This window comes from Notothenia rossii, assembly GCF_949606895.1.
Source record: "Notothenia rossii genome assembly, chromosome: 1".
Classification (NCBI taxonomy): Eukaryota; Metazoa; Chordata; class Actinopteri; order Perciformes; family Nototheniidae; genus Notothenia; species Notothenia rossii.
Genome location: NC_136912.1, coordinates 878,826 through 898,251, shown reverse-complemented (window position 1 = coordinate 898,251; position 19,426 = coordinate 878,826). Strand labels below are relative to the sequence as shown.

At 45.1% G+C, this 19,426-nt stretch overlaps 1 protein-coding gene across 3 annotated transcripts in view; it reads left to right on the top strand.

Annotated features, from left to right (window-relative positions):
* pla2g6 (phospholipase A2, group VI (cytosolic, calcium-independent)) overlaps positions 1-19,426 on the top strand; it is a 37,116-nt gene that overhangs the window by 5,311 nt on the left and 12,379 nt on the right. For 2 of the 3 annotated variants that reach the window (XM_079655593.1, XM_079655592.1), the window contains exons 3-12: positions 4,192-4,401; positions 5,913-6,093; positions 6,614-6,801; positions 8,964-9,060; positions 10,469-10,651; positions 10,961-11,069; positions 14,470-14,586; positions 16,570-16,660; positions 17,485-17,648; positions 17,919-18,069. In XM_079655593.1, coding sequence (XP_079511719.1) covers positions 4,192-4,401; positions 5,913-6,093; positions 6,614-6,801; positions 8,964-9,060; positions 10,469-10,651; positions 10,961-11,069; positions 14,470-14,586; positions 16,570-16,660; positions 17,485-17,648; positions 17,919-18,069 — 1,491 coding nt within the window. The remainder of the gene's footprint in view (positions 1-4,191; positions 4,402-5,912; positions 6,094-6,613; positions 6,802-8,963; positions 9,061-10,468; positions 10,652-10,960; positions 11,070-14,469; positions 14,587-16,569; positions 16,661-17,484; positions 17,649-17,918; positions 18,070-19,426) is intronic. The other variant, XM_079655594.1, reaches the window with a different exon arrangement.

Sequence of the window (19,426 nt, the reverse complement as noted above, 5' to 3'; positions counted from 1 at the left end):
CCTTTATAGCCCAACATTAGCCTCCTTTAGCTTAGCGGTGGTGACGTGAAGTCATGTGACCTTGCTGTAGTTCCTTTATAGCCCAACATTAGCCTCCTTTAGCTTAGCGGTGGTGACGTGAAGTCATGTGACCTTGCTGTAGTTCCTTTATAGCCCAACATTAGCCTCCTTTAGCTTAGCGGTGGTGACGTGAAGTCATGTGACCTTGCTGTAGTTCCTTTATAGCCCAACATTAGCCTCCTTTAGCTTAGCGGTGGTGACGTGAAGTCATGTGACCTTGCTGTAGTTCCTTTATAGCCCAACATTAGCCTCCTTTAGCTTAGCGGTGGTGACGTGAAGTCATGTGACCGTGCTGTAGTTCCTTTATAGCCCAACATTAGCCTCCTTTAGCTTAGCGGTGGTGAGTTGAAGTCATGTGACCGTGCTCTAGTTCCTTTATAGCCCAACATTAGCCACCTTTAGCTTAGCGGTGGTGACGTGAAGTCATGTGACCGTGCTGTAGTTCCTTTATAGCCCAACATTAGCCTCCTTTAGCTTAGCGGTGGTGACGTGAAGTCATGTGACCGTGCTGTAGTTCCTTTATAGCCCAACATTAGCCTCCTTTAGCTTAGCGGTGGTGACGTGAAGTCATGTGACCGTGCTGTAGTTCCTTTATAGCCCAACATTAGCCTCCTTTAGCTTAGCGGTGGTGACGTGAAGTCATGTGACCGTGCTGTAGTTCCTTTATAGCCCAACATTAGCCTCCTTTAGCTTAGCGGTGGTGACGTGAAGTCATGTGACCTTGCTGTAGTTCCTTTATAGCCCAACATTAGCCTCCTTTAGCGGAGTGGTGTTAACATGTGGAGATTATCCTGCTAACTAAACGTGTAAGCATCATAAACGTTTGTTTGACAAAGAGATTATATTCTACAATAACCCAAAATCACATGGAGGAATCCCATTGGACCAGGGAGATGCTGCCTTCAGGGTCCAACACATACAACATCCAAGTTTCTTGATAACTGAGATTCTGGTATCTTGTCGTCCCTGTTAAAGAGCAACTTGCAGGTTAGAGACACCAGTGAATAAATGTGTCGGAAAATGATGAATACACTCTATTTTCAAAAAGATATACAGAAATATACACTACAGTGACATCTGGCGTCGTTTTAGTAAGACATTTTCACTTCCGCATAAAAAAGCCTCCGCACGTGTCCTCCCGTGTGTGACGTAACATGGGGGAGAGCGGCCGGTCTAACGTATGAATAAACATGGATCACAATGCCAGTTTTGACACAGAAGAGGTCGAAACTATATATTCAAATGCATATGATTATAATTATGAGCCTGCTAGGCGTCCAAGAGACCAGGAGCAGCCAAGGATTAGAACAAATAACGGCCATCGGAAAGAAATGGAGCTGTGGTGTGAGGAGAACCAGAGGAGAACAGGGCAGCTATCTTGGTGAGTGACCGGCGTTAGCTACAGAATGTTAGCTAACCTCACATCACAACATTGTAAAGTTAGCTATCATATATCAGGCTATAACTAAAGTAGCATTGATAATATAGTAACGTTACTGGCAGGACTGTTGATACTGATCCATAACAGAAACTAATGAGCAAGTATCAGCCGTACCTCTCGTTACCTAATGCAACTCCACACTACGGTGCTGTGTACCGGAGGGGAGAGAGATACGGCTGATACTTGACGATCTGGCGGAGAAAGGTTGTGGAGCCTCCGTTGATATGCCGTTGTAAATGGCTTGATGGAAAGCAGGTGTGTAGCCGGGGAGGGTGCACAGCTGATTGCAGCAGGTGAGTGGAGGTTGAGCCAGGAGCCAGGAGTGACAGCCACCACGCACACACAAACAACACAGACAGGGGGAAACAAACACAAAGTAGACGGCTGGAGCAGTACAGCCACCACAGCGTTACCTAATGCAACTCCACACTACGTCTTACGGTGCCGTGTACCGGAGGGGAGAGAGAGAGAGCAGCGAAGGGGGGGGGGGAGAAGTAATACGGTTTCCTGATAAAGCTGTGGAGAGTATGTGCTGCAGGGAGGTGGATGCACAACGCACCCAGGAACGAACTCTAGCTCCGGTCCTTTCCCTTGAGGGAAACTGTGGACTCGATGCCCTGACAGGCTTGAGTTTGTAAAACCTGCACAAACTCCAGCTCACCATGATTACAAATGGTGAAATGCAATGTTAAACTACCAGCTCACTGAAACACAACCGCTCAAACCAACTACAAACTACTACTGCGGATTGGGCAGAGAAAGAGTCAGAGAAAGTTAACTCCCCCATGTGACGTAATATGACGCGTTTGACGTATGACGTTAAAAAAAGCAGTTCTTAGAAGCAGAGCTCAAAATTGCTCCTTTTCCTCTGAATTCCTTATGTCTCGTAAAACATATCAAATCCTGCATTCACTTTTTTAATTGTAATTTTCAGGCAAGGTTAAGCATAAATGTAGTAAATCACAAAACCTGCAAGTTGCTCTTTAATAACGATTAACTGTCTCTCTGTGTCTCTCTGTCTCTCTCTCTGTGTGTCTGCCTCTCTGTGTCTCTCTGTGTCTCTCTGTCTCTCTGTGTCTCTCTGTCTCTCTCTGTGTCTCTCTGTCTCTCTGTGTCTCTCTGTCTCTCTGTGTCTCTCTGTGTCTCTCTGTCTCTCTGTGTCTCTCTGTCTCTCTGTGTCTCTCTGTCTCTCTCTGTGTCTCTCTGTCTCTCTGTGTCTCTGTGTCTCTCTGTGTCTCTCTGTCTCTCTCTGTGTCTCTCTGTCTCTCTGTGTCTCTCTGTCTCTCTGTGTCTCTCTGTCTCTCTGTCTCTCTGTGTCTCTCTGTCTCTCTCTGTGTCTCTCTGTCTCTCTCTGTGTCTCTCTGTCTCTCTCTGTGTCTCTCTGTCTCTCTGTCTCTCTGTGTCTCTCTGTCTCTCTCTGTGTCTCTCTGTCTCTCTGTCTCTCTCTGTCTCTCTCTGTCTCTCTGTGTCTCTCTGACTCTCTGTGTCTCTCTGTGTCTCTCTGTCTCTCTGTGTCTCTCTGTCTCTCTCTGTGTCTCTCTGTCTCTCTGTCTCTCTGTGTCTCTCTGCCTCTCTGTGTCTCTCTGTGTCTCTCTGTCTCTCTGTGTCTCTCTGTCTCTCTGTGTCTCTCTGCCTCTCTGTGTCTCTCTGTCTCTCTCTGTGTCTGTCTGTCTCTCTGTGTCTCTCTGCCTCTCTGTGTCTCTCTGTGTCTCTCTGTCTCTCTGTGTCTCTCTGCCTCTCTGTGTCTCTCTGTCTCTCTCTGTGTCTGTCTGTCTCTCTCTCTTTGTCTCTCTGTCTCTCTGTATCTCTCTGTGTCTCTCTGTGTCTCTCTCTCTCTCTTTGTCTCTCTCTCTTTGTCTCTCTGTCTCTCTGTGTCTCTCTGCCTCTCTGTGTCTCTCTGTGTCTCTCTCTCTTTGTCTCTGTGTCTCTCTGTGTCTCTCTGCCTCTCTGTGTCTCTCTGTGTCTCTTTGTGTCTCTGTCTCTCTGTGTCTCTCTCTCTTTGTCTCTCTCTGTGTCTCTCTGTGTCTCTTTGTGTCTCTGTCTCTCTGTCTCTTTGTGTGTCTCTCTGTCTCTCTCTGTGTCTCTCTGTGTCTCTCTGTGTCCCTCTGTCCCTCTGTGTCCCTCTGTGTCTCTCTCTGTCTCTCTGTGTCTCTGTGTCTCTCTGTGTCTCTCTGTGTCTCTCTGTGTCTCTGTGTCTCTCTGTCTCTCTGTGTCTCTGTGTCTCTCTGTGTCTCTCTGTGTCTCTGTGTCTCTCTGTCTCTCTGTGTCTCTCTCTGTCTCTCTGTGTCTCTTTGTGTCTCTTTGTGTCTCTGTGTCTCTCTGTGTCTCTCTGTGTCTCTCTGTGTCTCTGTGTCTCTCTCTGTCTCTCTGTCTCTCTGTGTCTCTCTGTCTCTCTGCTGTCTCTGTGTCTCTCTGTGTCTCTTTGTCTCTCTGTGTCTCTCTCTGTCTCTCTTTCTCTCTGTCTCTCTGTGTCTCTGTGTCTCTCTGTGTCTCTGTGTCTCTCTCTGTCTCTCTGTGTCTCTCTGTGTCTCTCTGTGTCTCTGTGTCTCTCTGTGTCTCTCTGTGTCTCTGTGTCTCTCTGTGTCTCTCTCTGTCTCTCTGTCTCTCTGTCTCTCTGTGTCTCTCTGTCTCTCTGTGTCTCTGTGTCTCTCTGTGTCTCTCTGTCTCTCTGTGTCTCTGTGTTTCTACAGGCTGTTTCAGGTCGGCTCGGAGGAAGACGCCATGAACTGGTTCCCGCAGTACGCCCTGAAGCTCCGCCCCTTCTATGAGACACTTCCTCTGAAGGCGGAGTCAGCTCAGCCAATCGTGGACTGCCTTCGCAGCCACCCCGACTGGAGCTCCGCCCACATCGCCGTGGAGACGGGTCTGAGAGAGTGCCTCAAACACAACTACGTCCAGAGGTGAGTTTCATAAAGTGCTAAAGAAGTTGCTTCGCTCTAAACCCACGTATTGGTTTGTTGAGTTGAGTAAGATGTGATCAGCAAAGGACTCGCTGGATCAATCCCATAAACTCTTTATCTGCGTTACGAAAACATTTGCTATTGTGTCTTTTAAAAATAAATACAAACTCATGTACGTATCTCAAATTCACATTTATTTGCAACTCAATTATTCAAAACAATGACAAGTTGATTGCTGTTTTAAAGAGTGTACTGGTGTTGGATTTATTAGTGGCAGGAAATTGTCTTCAAATGAATATTATATCGTTAATCGTAATTATCCCTGGGACAATATATCGCCCAACAAAAGCCTTACTCCGAGTGATGAAGACTCTTCGCACTGGCTTTTAATACTAGTTGATATCAATCTGTGATTTCTAATGTCTTTTGGTGAAGACATTATTCCCTTTTTAAGCTGCCAGCAGCTTCCAGAAGTACATCTCAAAGCCTCTTTACTTTGACTTGAGTAAAGACGTTTAGTCAGTACTTCTACTTTCACCAGAGTATTTTTAAACACCAGTATCTGTACTTCTACTTGAGGAAAGGATGTGTGTACTTGTGCCCTCTCTGGTGCCTCTCCATCACATTGTGTGACCCCTCTCTCTCTGTTTTGCTTCTACTTGAGTAAAGGATGTCTGTTGCTCTACTTAGTAACGGATGTGTGTACTTCTACTTAGTAAAGGATGTGTGTACTTCTACTTAGTAACGGATGTGTGTACTTCTACTTAGTAACGGATGTGTGTACTTCTAATCAGTAGCGGATGTGTGTACTTCTATATAGTAACGGATGTGTGTACTTCTACTTAGTAACGGATGTGTGTACTTCTACTGAGTAACAGATGTGTGTACTTCTACTTAGTAACGGATGTGTGTACTTCTACTTATTAACGGATGTGTGTACTTCTACTTAGTAGCGGATGTGTGTACTTCTACTGAGTAACGGATGTGTATACTTCTACTGAGTAACGGATGTGTGTACTTCTACTTATTAACGGATGTGTGTACTTCTACTTAGTAACGGATGTGTGTACTCCTACTTATTAACGAATGTGTGTACTTCTACTTAGTAACGGATGTGTGTACTTCTACTTAGTAGCGGATGTGTGTACTTCTACTTAGTAGCGGATGTGTGTACTTCTACTTAGTAACGGATGTGTGTACTTCTACTGAGTAGCAGATGTGTGTACTTCTACTTAGTAACGGATGTGTGTACTTCTACTGAGTAAAGGATGTGTGTACTTCTACTGAGTAACGGATGTGTGTACTTCTACTTAGTAGCGGATGTGTGTACTTCTACTTAGTAGCGGATGTGTGTACTTCTACTTAGTAACGGATGTGTGTACTTCTACTGAGTAAAGGATGTGTGTACTTCTACTGAGTAAAGGATGTGTGTACTTCTACTGAGTAAAGGATGTGTGTACTTCTACTGAGTAAAGGATGTGTGTACTCTTGCCCTCTCTGTCTCTGTGCAGTCAGATTAACTCCCGGGACGCCTCGGGTCAGACGCCTCTGCACCGGGCGTGTGAGCGCGGTGACACGGCGTGTGTGACGGAGCTGCTGGAGGAGAGCCAGGCTCGAACCGACATCAAGGACCAGGACGGAGAGACGCCCATGCACTGCGCTGCCAAGCAGGACACGCCCGCCATCATCAAGGTGAGGGGTCACTGCCCGGAGGAAACTACGAGAAACCACCAGCAATCACCGAAAAGTGTTTTAAAGGCCACGGATTCATGAAGTCTAAAGACAGGTTAGATATCCTAATCCTGGGAGTTTGAAAGAGAAGTGGTTTAAAAGCCACAAACACTGGATTATAAAGCATTGAATGGTTTAGGGCTAAAATACATTTGTGATCTGGAACAAACTCCCAGAAACCTGCGGGTCCGCTGCAACTCTGACTGCTTTCAAATCCAGGCTGGAGACTTTCCTGTTTGCTTTCATTCACATCGCACACTGACTGTAGCTCGTGTTCATGTTATCTTTCATGAGTCTTTTAAATGCCATTTTATGATATGTTTCTGCCGCACTATTTCTTAATGCTTCATGTCTTTCATGATTGTAAAGCACTTTGAATTGCCTTGTGTTGAAAGGTGCTGTGTAATCATTCAACTTGCCTTGCTTTAAAGCTTGAATCACGCTGCGTGTTAACCCTCTTCCCCCCCCCTCCCTCCCTCAGGTCATGTGCTCTCGGATGTGTTCGGGCGTGAACGAGCTGAATCTCCACGGGGAGACGCCGCTGCACGTTTCCTGTCGCCTCGGCCGAGTCGAGTCCGTCAAAGCTCTGCTGGGGGGCGGAGCCAAGTGTGATGTCATCGGAGGGGTGGGGTACCCCATCCACAGCGCCATGAAGTACAGCGAGAAGGGGTGAGGGTCTGGGTTGGGAAAATAGGACCTAAATGTAGTAAAAAGACAACAAGCGAGCTTTAATCAAAAGCCGATGACAACGAAAAACAAGAAACAACTTAAAGGTTTTTCATCAATATATCACAGGCCTCAGATATATCCAGAGCCTGTCTCTGATTGGCTGAAACAACAAACAGATCATTGCAGAATTACCCATAATCCCCTCTGTTTCAGCCCTTTTTCCAAAGTGCTGATTCTCTGTCTGTTACTTTAGATGAAAACAAGGAGCCCCTCCCCACGCCCCTCTGATGCCCCTTTCACACCAACGTGTTTTGCGGCGCCGCCTCTTAGCTCCGGAATCCGGTTCACTTCCAGCTCCAAAGAATTGTCGGTCTAGAGGCAAGAGCTTCGGAGCTAAGAGGCGGCGTCGCTTACGTCGAGGCGTGCAGGAAACTAAACCCACCTCCCCTGAACATGGGTCGACTGAAGGGTCTCCTCATGCCTGCCTACAAGCAGGGCTGAGCAAAGTGACTAGAACCAACCACACACTTATTAAAAGAAACACACTTTCTAAAGTCAGGCAGCACTAACCAGGCTTCGTGTGATTCTGTTTATTTGACCTTACTCTGACCATCGTTCACTGTTATTGATCATTGTGGAGAGAGGCAGACATTTTGTTTTGTATTATAGCAGCTATCGGATGGAATCAATCCATGGGCTGCACAGGTTGTCGTGTCCGACTATCACAAGTAGAATCATAATGAAAAATACGCCGGTAAAATGTTCCTGTAGAAAACGGCTTATGCCACAATAGGATAGCAATAGCAAGTAGTCAGTCTAGCTTCGGTTGCTATGGTAACATCACCCATTTTATACCAGAGACACTTTCATAACAGCGTTGTGATGCCAAACAGCGTCAATTCAGACTGACACACATTCACTTAAGGGGAGCTGGGGATACGTATCAGCTGCTTGTGTGACAGTCAGACAGTGAATACTTTAGAGAGGCCGCTCTAAAGTATTAGCTAACCCGGAGCTAACGGGAGAATAAACTCCCGTGGACGAGCAGCACTGCAGCGGTCGGTACATGCCGCTGAAACACATGAATAAACAATGAACCACGGCACTCTGGAGAAAAGCATAAGGTTGGAGAAGTCGTTATTTCATTCAATCTGGCTTCGTGTGATTAAAAGCAACACGATCATCCACCCCACGCAGTCCCCCATTGTTGTTGTTGTGGTGAGCGCCGTAACGCCGTTGGGGGAGCAAATCAGCGATGTAAACGGTGACGTCATGACGCAGCAGCACCAGTCGGGCTCTGGGCGGTGTGAACAGAGCGGGAGCAGAAAAGGGAAACCGGAGATGAAGAGCTCTAGCACGGAGCTAGAACGGGGAAAGCGCTGGTGTGAAAGCCGCATGACGGAGATTTGGTTACAAAGAACTCAATGGAGCTCTAGGAGGAGACTCAGGTGATAAGGGGGGGGTGGGGGGGTACCTTGGTTGCTGATTGGCTAATGGTTACACAAGACAAAACCATCGTTATGACATCATAAAGTGTCCAAAATGTGATCAGCTCATTTTCAGACAGGTTTATAAAGAAATGGATCAAAAAGAGAGAGAATCTTTTATGGAGGGGTTTAGTCCTTCTTTCTGTACATTTGAATTAATCCGGGACAAAAACACATTTCTACAGAACTTTTCAACACAAGGCAATTCAAAGTGCTTTACAAACATGAAAGAGATTAAGAGCATAACACACATTAGAAACATTCAAAAGCAAAGATAATGAAACATGAATAACACAGGGACATGAAGGTTACAGTGTGAGATGTGAAGAGTTCCATCAAAGCAGCGTCTTCAGCCTGGATTTCAAAGAAGTCCGAGTTGCAGCTTCTCACGTTCCTCCAGCCCTCGTCTTCCTGTGAAATTATACTTCTTTTGACCATTTTCTAACCTTTTTATATTCCTTTCATCCTTCTCCTTCATCCATGTTCATCCCCAGACAACACATGTACCCGTTTTAGTGTTACCCGAACCCATCTTTGACCTTTGACCTTTAAACCACTTTTCTTTTCAATTCCCAGGATATTTAAACCTGTTTTAAGGCTTCCCTCGTGAGTCTTTCGGCTTTAAACCACTTTTAACTCAAATGTAGTTTATTAAATGTTGTGTTTTCTTGCCAGCTGTGTGGAGGAGATCCTGAAGGCCGACGCCGGGCAGCTGCAGGCTGAAGACTCTCTGTACGGAGGAACGCCGCTGCACTGGAGCAAAACTGCTGAGGTGGGAACATTACATCATAAATCCAGACTGATTATCATATACATCCATATAGAGCGGTTCAGTGACGAGTCCTAAAGGAAGTGAGTTAGCATTTCATCACTTCCTGTTCCCTGGTCTCAGAGCCAATGGGATCTCTCCACTTCCTGGTCCCTGGTCTCAGAGCCAATGGGATCTCTCCACTTCCTGTTCCCTGGTCTCAGAGCCAATGGGATCTCTCCATAGGGTTTAGGAAAGTATCTGATCTAAGGTCTGTGGTTGAGACTCATTGAAGAGACGGATCACGTTTTGTTCTACATTAAATCATCAGCAGTGACCCCACTGGTGATCTCTGAAGAGTGGACGTGTCTGAGAAACGATGGTTGTTACCAAGTGGCTGAATAGGACTACAGAAGTCGTGGAGGTCGTTGTACGTCATTACCCCGAACACGTAAACACTCCTCTAAGTTAGTTTCTGTTCTGCTTGAAAGCAAGTCCCTGCCTCCTGCAGACTGTTCAAACAAACGCTTCAACTCCTTCCATCTAGAATCTGTGTGTTTGAATATGGATCAGAAGTTGGCGTGACGTTGAAGTCGTGCTGCTGGACTCGGCTGTAGCTCCTTTAAAGCATTACGTTAGCATTTAGCTTTTGGACATTAGATTTATGATTAGAACATTATAAAAGTAGACATGTGGAGATTATCCGGCTGAACAAAACGTGCATTTATCAAACAGGTTCGTTTTCCACAGATGTTATTTCCAGCTATTTTCCTAAATCCTATGGAGAGATCCCATTGGCTCTGAGACCAGGGAACAGGAAGTGGAGAGATTCCATTGGCTCTGAGACCAGGGAAAAGGAAGTGGAGAGATCCCATTGGCTCTGAGACCAGGGAACAGGAAGTGGAGAGATCCCATTGGCTCTGAGACCAGGGAAAAGGAAGTGGAGAGATCCCATTGGCTCTGAGACCAGGGAACAGGAAGTGGAGAGATCCCATTGGCTCTGAGACCAGGGAACAGGAAGTGGAGAGATCCCATTGGCTCTGAGACCAGGGAACAGGAAGTGGAGAGATCCCATTGGCTCTGAGACCAGGGAACAGGAAGGGTCAACACCGCTCTGATGTATAGTTGAGTTGTTGTGTCGCTTCCAAACCACGACACACATGTGAGGAATAATACATGGATTGAGGTTTTTAAAGTTGAACTGGACGTGTATTTTGTAAATTTTAATTTTTATATCTTCTATCTTTAATATTTATGTATGCCTCTTTTCAAGATTCAAAGGTGTCATCATCAGATGCTCAGCAGCTACAGTTTAGAAATGGCAATGAAACTCTTCTGACCTCTGCGTAACCAGCAAAGATTCTGATTCTGGTTGACTCGACACGTTAAGATGATGTTTAAATATCCCCCCTCCCCGCCTCTCTTTCTCCAGATGTGCCGCCTGCTGCTGGAGCACGGCTGCGCAGTGAACTACCTCAGTAAGACCGGAGAGAGCGCGCTTCATATCCTCACCAGGAGGGGGCGCTTCGGGGCGGCCATGGTGCTGCTCACACACGGAGCCAACGCCAACCTGAAGGGCCAGCACGGAAACACGGCGCTGCACGTCGCCATGAAGGTGTGTGTGTGTGTGTGTGTGTGTGTGTGTGTGTGTGTGTGTGTGTGTGTGTGTGTGTGTGTGTGTGTGTGTGTGTGTGTGTGTGTGTGTGTGTGTGTGTGTGTGTGTGTGTGTGTGTGTGTGTGTGTGTGTGTGTGTGTGTGTGTGTGTGTGTGTGTGTGTGTGTGTGTGTGTGTGTGTGTGTGTGTGTGTGTGTGTGTGTGTGTGTGTGTGTGTGTTCTCTTTGCTGCCAGGCGGAGGGACATCTTTGTCAATCGACCTCCAAACCAAAGCGTGTCTCCACACCCTGTGTGTGGCTGTGTTCCTCAGATGGATCACATGGAGCTGATCAAAGCTCTGATCGTGTTCGGGGCGGACGTGGAGATCCACAACGACCTGGGAGAAACACCTGGACTCATCGCTGCTCGCACCAGCAAAGGTGAGAGGAGAGGGGAGGGACATGAGGGTTAGGGTGAGTTTATGCTAACCCTAAAACAGGCCAGTGTTCACTTTATGTAGTCTTGTGTAAAGAGGCTCTATTCTTCTTTTGGGTTTTTTCCCCCTTTCCTGAAGTGTTTATTGGCTCGCACTCGTACGTGATAGGCCAACAGAGCAGAATGGGCTCTGGTTTCAGACAGAGGGTGAAAATAATTGCTGTGACTATTTAAAGTAGAGACACTACATACTGATATACACCTGAACATCAGCAGGAGAGGACTCTTTAAAGTAGAGACACTACATACTGATATACAGCTGAACATCTGCAGGAGAGGACTCTTTAAAGTAGAGACACTACATACTGATATACACCTGAACATCAGCAGGAGAGGACTCTTTAAAGTAGAGACACTACATACTGATATACACCTGAACATCAGCAGGAGAGGACTCTTTAAAGTAGAGACACTACATACTGATATACACCTGAACACCAGCAGGAGAGGACTCTTTAAAGTAGAGACACTACATACTGATATACACCTGAACATCAGCAGGAGAGGACTCTTTAAAGTAGAGACACTACATACTGATATACACCTGAACATCAGCAGGAGAGGACTCTTTAAAGTAGAGACACTACATACTGATATACACCTGAACATCAGCAGGAGAGGACTCTTTAAAGTAGAGACACTACATACTGATATACACCTGAACATCAGCAGGAGAGGACTCTTTAAAGTAGAGACTCTACATACTGATATACACCTGAACATCAGCAGGAGAGGACTCTTTAAAGTAGAGACACTACATACTGATATACACCTGAACATCAGCAGGAGAGGACTCTTTAAAGTAGAGACACTACACACTGATATACACCTGAACATCAGCAGGAGAGGACTCTTTAAAGTAGAGACACTACATACTGATATACACCTGAACATCAGCAGGAGAGGACTCTTTAAAGTAGAGACACTACACACTGATATACACCTGAACATCAGCAGGAGAGGACTCTTTAAAGTAGAGACACTACATACTGATATACACCTGAACATCAGCAGGAGAGGACTCTTTAAAGTAGAGACACTACATACGGATATACAGCTGAACATCAGCAGGAGAGGACTCTTTAAAGTAGAGACACTACATACTGATATACACCTGAACATCAGCAGGAGAGGACTCTTTAAAGTAGAGACACTACATACTGATATACACCTGAACATCAGCAGGAGAGGACTCTTTAAAGTAGAGACACTACATACGGATATACAGCTGAACATCAGCAGGAGAGGACTCTTTAAAGTAGAGACACTACATACTGATATACACCTGAACATCAGCAGGAGAGGACTCTTTAAAGTAGAGACACTACATACTGATATACACCTGAACATCAGCAGGAGAGGACTCTTTAAAGTAGAGACACTACATACTGATATACACCTGAACATCAGCAGGAGAGGACTCTTTAAAGTAGAGACACTACATACTGATATACACCTGAACATCAGCAGGAGAGGACTCTTTAAAGTAGAGACACTACATACTGATATACACCTGAACATCAGCAGGAGAGGACTCTTTAAAGTAGAGACACTACATACTGATATACACCTGAACATCAGCAGGAGAGGACTCTTTAAAGTAGAGACACTACATACTGATATACACCTGAACATCAGCAGGAGAGGACTCTTTAAAGTAGAGACACTACATACTGATATACACCTGAACATCAGCAGGAGAGGACTCTTTAAAGTAGAGACACTACATACTGATATACACCTGAACATCAGCAGGAGAGGACTCTTTAAAGTAGAGACACTACATACTGATATACACCTGAACATCAGCAGGAGAGGACTCTTTAAAGTAGAGACACTACATACTGATATACACCTGAACATCAGCAGGAGAGGACTCTTTAAAGTAGAGACCCTACATACTGATATACACCTGAACATCAGCAGGAGAGGACTCTTTAAAGTAGAGACACTACATACTGATATACACCTGAACATCAGCAGGAGAGGACTCTTTAAAGTAGAGACACTACATACTGATATACACCTGAACATCAGCAGGAGAGGACTCTTTAAAGTAGAGACACTACATACTGATATACACCTGAACATCAGCAGGAGAGGACTCTTTAAAGTAGAGACACTACATACTGATATACACCTGAACATCAGCAGGAGAGGACTCTTTAAAGTAGAGACACTACATACTGATATACACCTGAACATCAGCAGGAGAGGACTCTTTAAAGTAGAGACACTACATACTGATATACACCTGAACATCAGCAGGAGAGGACTCTTTAAAGTAGAGACACTACATACTGATATACACCTGAACATCAGCAGGAGAGGACTCTTTAAAGTAGAGACACTACATACTGATATACACCTGAACATCAGCAGGAGAGGACTCTTTAAAGTAGAGACACTAACGCTTCCACTAAAGCTGCTGCATGGAAAACCAAAGGTATGTTCTGACTTTAAAAGAATCACTAGTCTCGTCTCAACATAATGAATGGTTAGAATGCATGAAGTGTCTGTAAAGGGTCAATAAGCAAGTTGTAACTGCAGAGATAGTGTGAGATGAATACATAAACGTGTCTAGAGAAGAGGGAAATGGATAAGAGGTTTCAAAACAAAATAAATATCTGGTCTGTGAGTTGTTTATAAATTGCAATCAACTGCTCCTCTGTTCTCCTTCTGAACAGCAGAGGGCAGGATGATGGATTTAACAATAACTACAGAGGGAATAGTTGTATTTAATTAGATTGCTATAACACTCTGAAACACAATACTTAATGCACATTTACAAAAGCATTTTTTCTTTAAAAAAAGATTGGCACAAACTACCATTGTGATATTTAATCAAAATCACTTAATGCGAGATATTTTTATTTAAAATGTCTCCAAAACTTGAGTGTTTTCAGTCATAGGATCGTATTGTCTAAAAAGACTAGATGGTTGCTTTTCTCTGTTTTATATTAAAGTTTATATTTAATAATGAAGCTAGTTTAGTTATAATGCCAGCGTTATTAAAGGGATTGCATTAACTGAATATGTTTCTATAGCACGAGTATATTTGTTATTTCTGATTTGATTGCGTCATTAATGGATGTGTTTAGGATGCATGGTGTTTGCTAACAGCTGCTCCTGTTCCTCTCTCTTTGCTTGGTGTGTGTGTGTGTGTGTGTGTGTGTGTGTGTGTGTGTGTGTGTGTGTGTGTGTGTGTGTGTGTGTGTGTGTGTGTGTGTGTGTGTGTGTGTGTGTGTGTGTGTGTGTGTGTGTGTGTGTGTGTGTGTGTGTGTGTGTGTGTGTGTGTGTGTGTGTGTGTGTGTGCGCGCATGTCTAACCCGTGTTAACATGAAGGTCCTAATAGAAAGATCCTGCTGGACATGCTGTGTAGTGTAGGGGTGCAGCGCTGCCACCCCCCCTCCCCCGGCAGCCCGCCCCCCCTCCTCGTCAAGACCAAAACACCTGGCATAGGTAACAGCTGACCCCCCCCCCCCCCCCCCCCCCCGCCAAAAAAAACACCTGTGCTCTGTTTATCACATCTAAATCTCTCATTTTTTTTTGCTGATTTCCAGTAAATATCATGTCTACTGGGGAAACATACATGTCTATTGTTTGTTTTAAAATGATTGTCAATGTGTGTTGTGGGTCAGATATCCAGGTGTTTGTGGGTCAGATATCCAGGTGTGTGTGGGTCAGATATCCAGGTGTGTGTGTGTCAGATATAAATGTGTGTTGTGGGTCAGATATCCAGGTGTGTGTGGGTCAGATATCCAGGTGTGTGTGTGTCAGATATAAATGTGTGTTGTGGGTCAGATATCCAGGTGTGTGTGGGTCAGATATCCAGGTGTGTGTGGGTCAGATATCCAGGTGTGTGTGTGTCAGATATAAATGTGTGTTGTGGGTCAGATATCCAGGTGTGTGTGGGTCAGATATCCAGGTGTGTGTGGGTCAGATATCCAGGTGTGTGTGTGTCAGATATAAATGTGTGTTGTGGGTCAGATATCCAGGTGTGTGGGTCAGATATAAATGTGTGTTGTGGGTCAGATATCCAGGTGTGTGGGTCAGATATCCAGGTGTGTGTGGGTCAGATATCCAAGTGTGTGTGGGTCAGATATCCAGGTGTGTGTGTGTCAGATATAAATGTGTGTTGTGGGTCAGATATCCAGGTGTGTGGGTCAGATATCCAGGTGTGTGTGGGTCAGATATCCAAGTGTGTGGGTCAGATATCCAGGTGTGTGTGTGTCAGATATCCAAGTGTGTGTGGGTCAGATATCCAGGTGTGTGTGGGTCAGATATCCAAGTGTGTGTGGGTCAGATATCCAGGTGTGTGTGGGTCAGATATCCAGGTGTGTGTGTGTCAGATATAAATGTGTGTTGTGGGTCAGATATCCAGGTGTGTGGGTCAGATATTCAGGTGTGTGTGGGTCAGATATCCAGGTGTGTGTGGGTCAGATATCCAGGTGTGTGTGTGTCAGATATAAATGTGTGTTGTGGGTCAGATATCCAGGTGTGTGTGGGTCAGATATCCAGGTGTGTGTGGGTCAGATATCCAGGTGTGTGTGTGTCAGATATCCAGGTGTGTGGGTCAGATATCCAGGTGTGTGTGGGTCAGATATCCAAGTGTGTGTGGGTCAGATATCCAGGTGTGTGTGGGTCAGATATCCAAGTGTGTGTGGGTCAGATATCCAGGTGTGTGTGGGTCAGATATCCAGGTGTGTGTGTGTCAGATATAAATGTGTGTTGTGGGTCAGATATCCAGGTGTGTGTGGGTCAGATATCCAGGTGTGTGTGGGTCAGATATCCAGGTGTTTGTGTGGGTCAGATATCCAGGTGTGTGTGTGTCAGATATCCATGTGTGTGTGTGTCAGATATCCAGGTGTGTGTGGGTCAGATATCCAGGTGTGTGTGTGGGTCAGATATCCAGGTGTGTGTGGGTCAGATATCCAGGTGTGTGTGTGGGTCAGATATCCATGTGTGTGTGGGTCAGATATCCAGGTGTGTGTGGGTCAGATATCCAGGTGTGTGTGGGTCAGATATCCAGGTGTGTGTGGGTCAGATATCCAGGTGTGTGCGGGTCAGATATCCATGTGTGTGTGGGTCAGATATCCATGTGTGTGTGGGTCAGATATCCATGTGTGTGTGGGTCAGATATCCAGGTGTGTGTGGGTCAGATATCCAGGTGTGTGTGGGTCAGATATCCAGGTGTGTGTGGGTCAGATATCCAGGTGTGTGTGGGTCAGATATCCAGGTGTGTGTGGGTCAGATATCCAGGTGTGTGTGGGTCAGATATCCAGGTGTGTGTGGGTCAGATATCCAGGTGTGTGTGTGGGTCAGATATCCAGGTGTGTGTGGGTCAGATATCCAGGTGTGTGTGGGTCAGATATCCAGGTGTGTGTGGGTCAGATATCCAGGTGTGTGTGTGTCAGATATAAATGTGTGTTGTGGTGTGTGCAGGGTTTGAGGACGTCATGTTTGCGGGGGCTGCTCTCAGTGCGCTGAGCAAAGGATCCTCTGAAGTGGACGGGTCCAGAGAGCAGAACAGGAAGTGAGTGATCTTCTTCATGGTTATTTCCCAGCAGAGAAACACTATAATGGAATTAATAATAATATTATTTTTAGGAAGGCCCCCCCCCTTTAAACGCTAATGTCTGAGTTCTTCCGGTTAGGCTCTAGCAGCAATGCATATGTTGACTTTATATTAGAGATCATATTTCAGAAAAAAGTCATAATTGAGAATTTTAGAAAAAGGTAAGAATTTCAGGAAAAAAATCTGATTTCTTTTTTAAAAGTCTCCGTTTTCGAGTTTATCAGAAAAAAGTCAACATTTTCAGTTTATCAGAAAAAAGTCAACATTTCAGAAAAAATACGAATTTTAAGTATTTTTTGAAAAAAGCCGGAATTTGTAGTAAAGAAGCAAAACAATTGAGATTATGAGAAAATAGTCAACATTTTTGACATTTTGTGCAAAATGTCAGAATTTTGAGCAAAATGTCAGAAATTTGAGCAAAAATTATAGACATTTGGGGAATAAAAAAAAAACGTCACGATTTTGAGTAAAAGGTCAACATTTTGGAGATTTTGAGAACATTTTTTGAATTTTCAGAAATTCAGAAAAAAGTAAGAATTTTGAGAATTTCAATATAAAATCAGAACTTTCTAATATTAAGAATAAAGTCCAAATGTCGAGATGAGAGTAATTACAAAAACGTTGTTGACGATATAGTTATCACATGTTGTTTATCTAAATGGACAGTCTCTCATTTAAACGCTTAATAACTGCTCTGCAAGTGATAGCCATAACGCTTTAACAGGAAGTACCAACACATTATACGGTGAATTAGATATATTTTTGTTTACCCCCGTCTTTAGGCTGGACCGGCTGCTGTGTCTGGACGGCGGCGGGATCAAAGGTCTGGTTCTGATCCAGATGCTGATCGCTCTGGAGAGGGAGGCCGGCCGGCCCACCAGAGAGCTCTTCGACTGGGTGGCAGGAACCAGCACCGGGGGCATCATGGCCCTCGCCATCGTCCACGGTCAGAACCACAACACAACAAACCGTACTAGAACCAGAACCAGAACCAGGATGAAAACCTGTGTGTGTGTGTGTGTGTGTGTGTGTGTGTGTGTGTGTGTGTGTGTGTGTGTGTGTGTGTGTGTGTGTGTGTGTGTGTGTGTGTGTGTGTGTGTGTGTGTGTGTGTGTGTGTGTGTGTGTGTGTGTGTGTGTGTGTGTGTGTGTGTGTGTGTGTGTGTGTGTGTGTGTGTGTGTGTGTGTGTGTGTGTGTGTGTGTGTGTGTGTGTGTAGGTAAGTCGATGGAGTACCTGCAGTGCCTGTACTTCAGGATGAAGGAGCAGGTGTTTCGGGGCTCCCGGCCGTACGAGTCTGCTCCGCTGGAGGACTTCCTGAAGAAGGAGTTCGGAGAAAACACCAAGATGGCAGACGTGCGATATCCCAGGTATTATTTAAAGATCACCTTTTATGCAAAATTCATGTCTCCATGTCTCTTCTACATCAACATGTGTCCCCTCTTCTTCATGTCTCTTCTACATCAACATGTGTCCCCTCTTCTCCATGTCTCTTCTACATCAACATGTGTCCCCTCTTCTCCATGTCTCTTCTACATCAACATGTGTCCCCTCTTCTCCATGTCTCTTCTACATCAACATGTGTCCCCTCTTCTTCATGTCTCTTCTACATCAACATGTGTCCCCTCTTCTCCATGTCTCTTCTACATCAACATGTGTCCCCTCTTCTCCATGTCTCCTCTACATCAACATGTGTCCCCTCTTCTTCATGTCTCTTCTACATCAACATGTGTCCCCTCTTCTTCATGTCTCTTCTACATCAACATGTGTCCCCTCTTCTTCATGTCTCCTCTACATCAACATGTGTCCCCTCTTCTTCATGTCTCTTCTACATCAACATGTGTCCCCTCTTCTCCATGTCTCTTCTACATCAACATGTGTCCCCTCTTCTTCATGTCTCTTCTACATCAACATGTGTCCCCTCTTCTTCATGTCTCTTCTACATCAACATGTGTCCCCTCTTCTCCATGTCTCCTCTACATCAACATGTGTCCCCTCTTCTTCATGTCTCTTCTACATCAACATGTGTCCCCTCTTCTCCATGTCTCTTCTACATCAACATGTGTCCCCTCTTCTCCATGTCTCTTCTACATCAACATGTGTCCCCTCTTCTTCATGTCTCTTCTACATCAACATGTGTCCCCTCTTCTCCATGTCTCTTCTACATCAACATGTGTCCCCTCTTCAACATGTCTCTTCTACATCAACATGTGTCCCCTCTTCTTCATGTCTCTTCTACATCAACATGTGTCCCCTCTTCTTCATGTCTCTTCTACATCAACATGTGTCCCCTCTTCAACATGTCTCTTCTACATCAACATGTGTCCCCTCTTCTTCATGTCTCTTCTACATCAACATGTGTCCCCTCTTCTCCATCTCTCTTCTACATCAACATGTGTCCCCTCTCCTTCATGTCTCTTCTACATCAACATGTGTCCCCTCTTCTCCATGTCTCCTCTACATCAACATGTGTCCCCTCTTCTTCATGTCTCCTCTACATCAACATGTGTCCCCTCTGTGGAAAGAGACTCTGAAAGTTTCAGGAACAAAGATTTTCTCTCTTTTTGATCCATTTCTATAAAAACCTGTCTGAAAATGAGCTGATCAGATTTTGGCCACTTTATGATGTCATAACGATGTTTTGTCTTGTGTAACCATTAGCCAATCAGCAACCAAGGTAACCCCCCCCCCCCCCCCTTATCACCTGAATCTCCTCTAGAGCTCCAT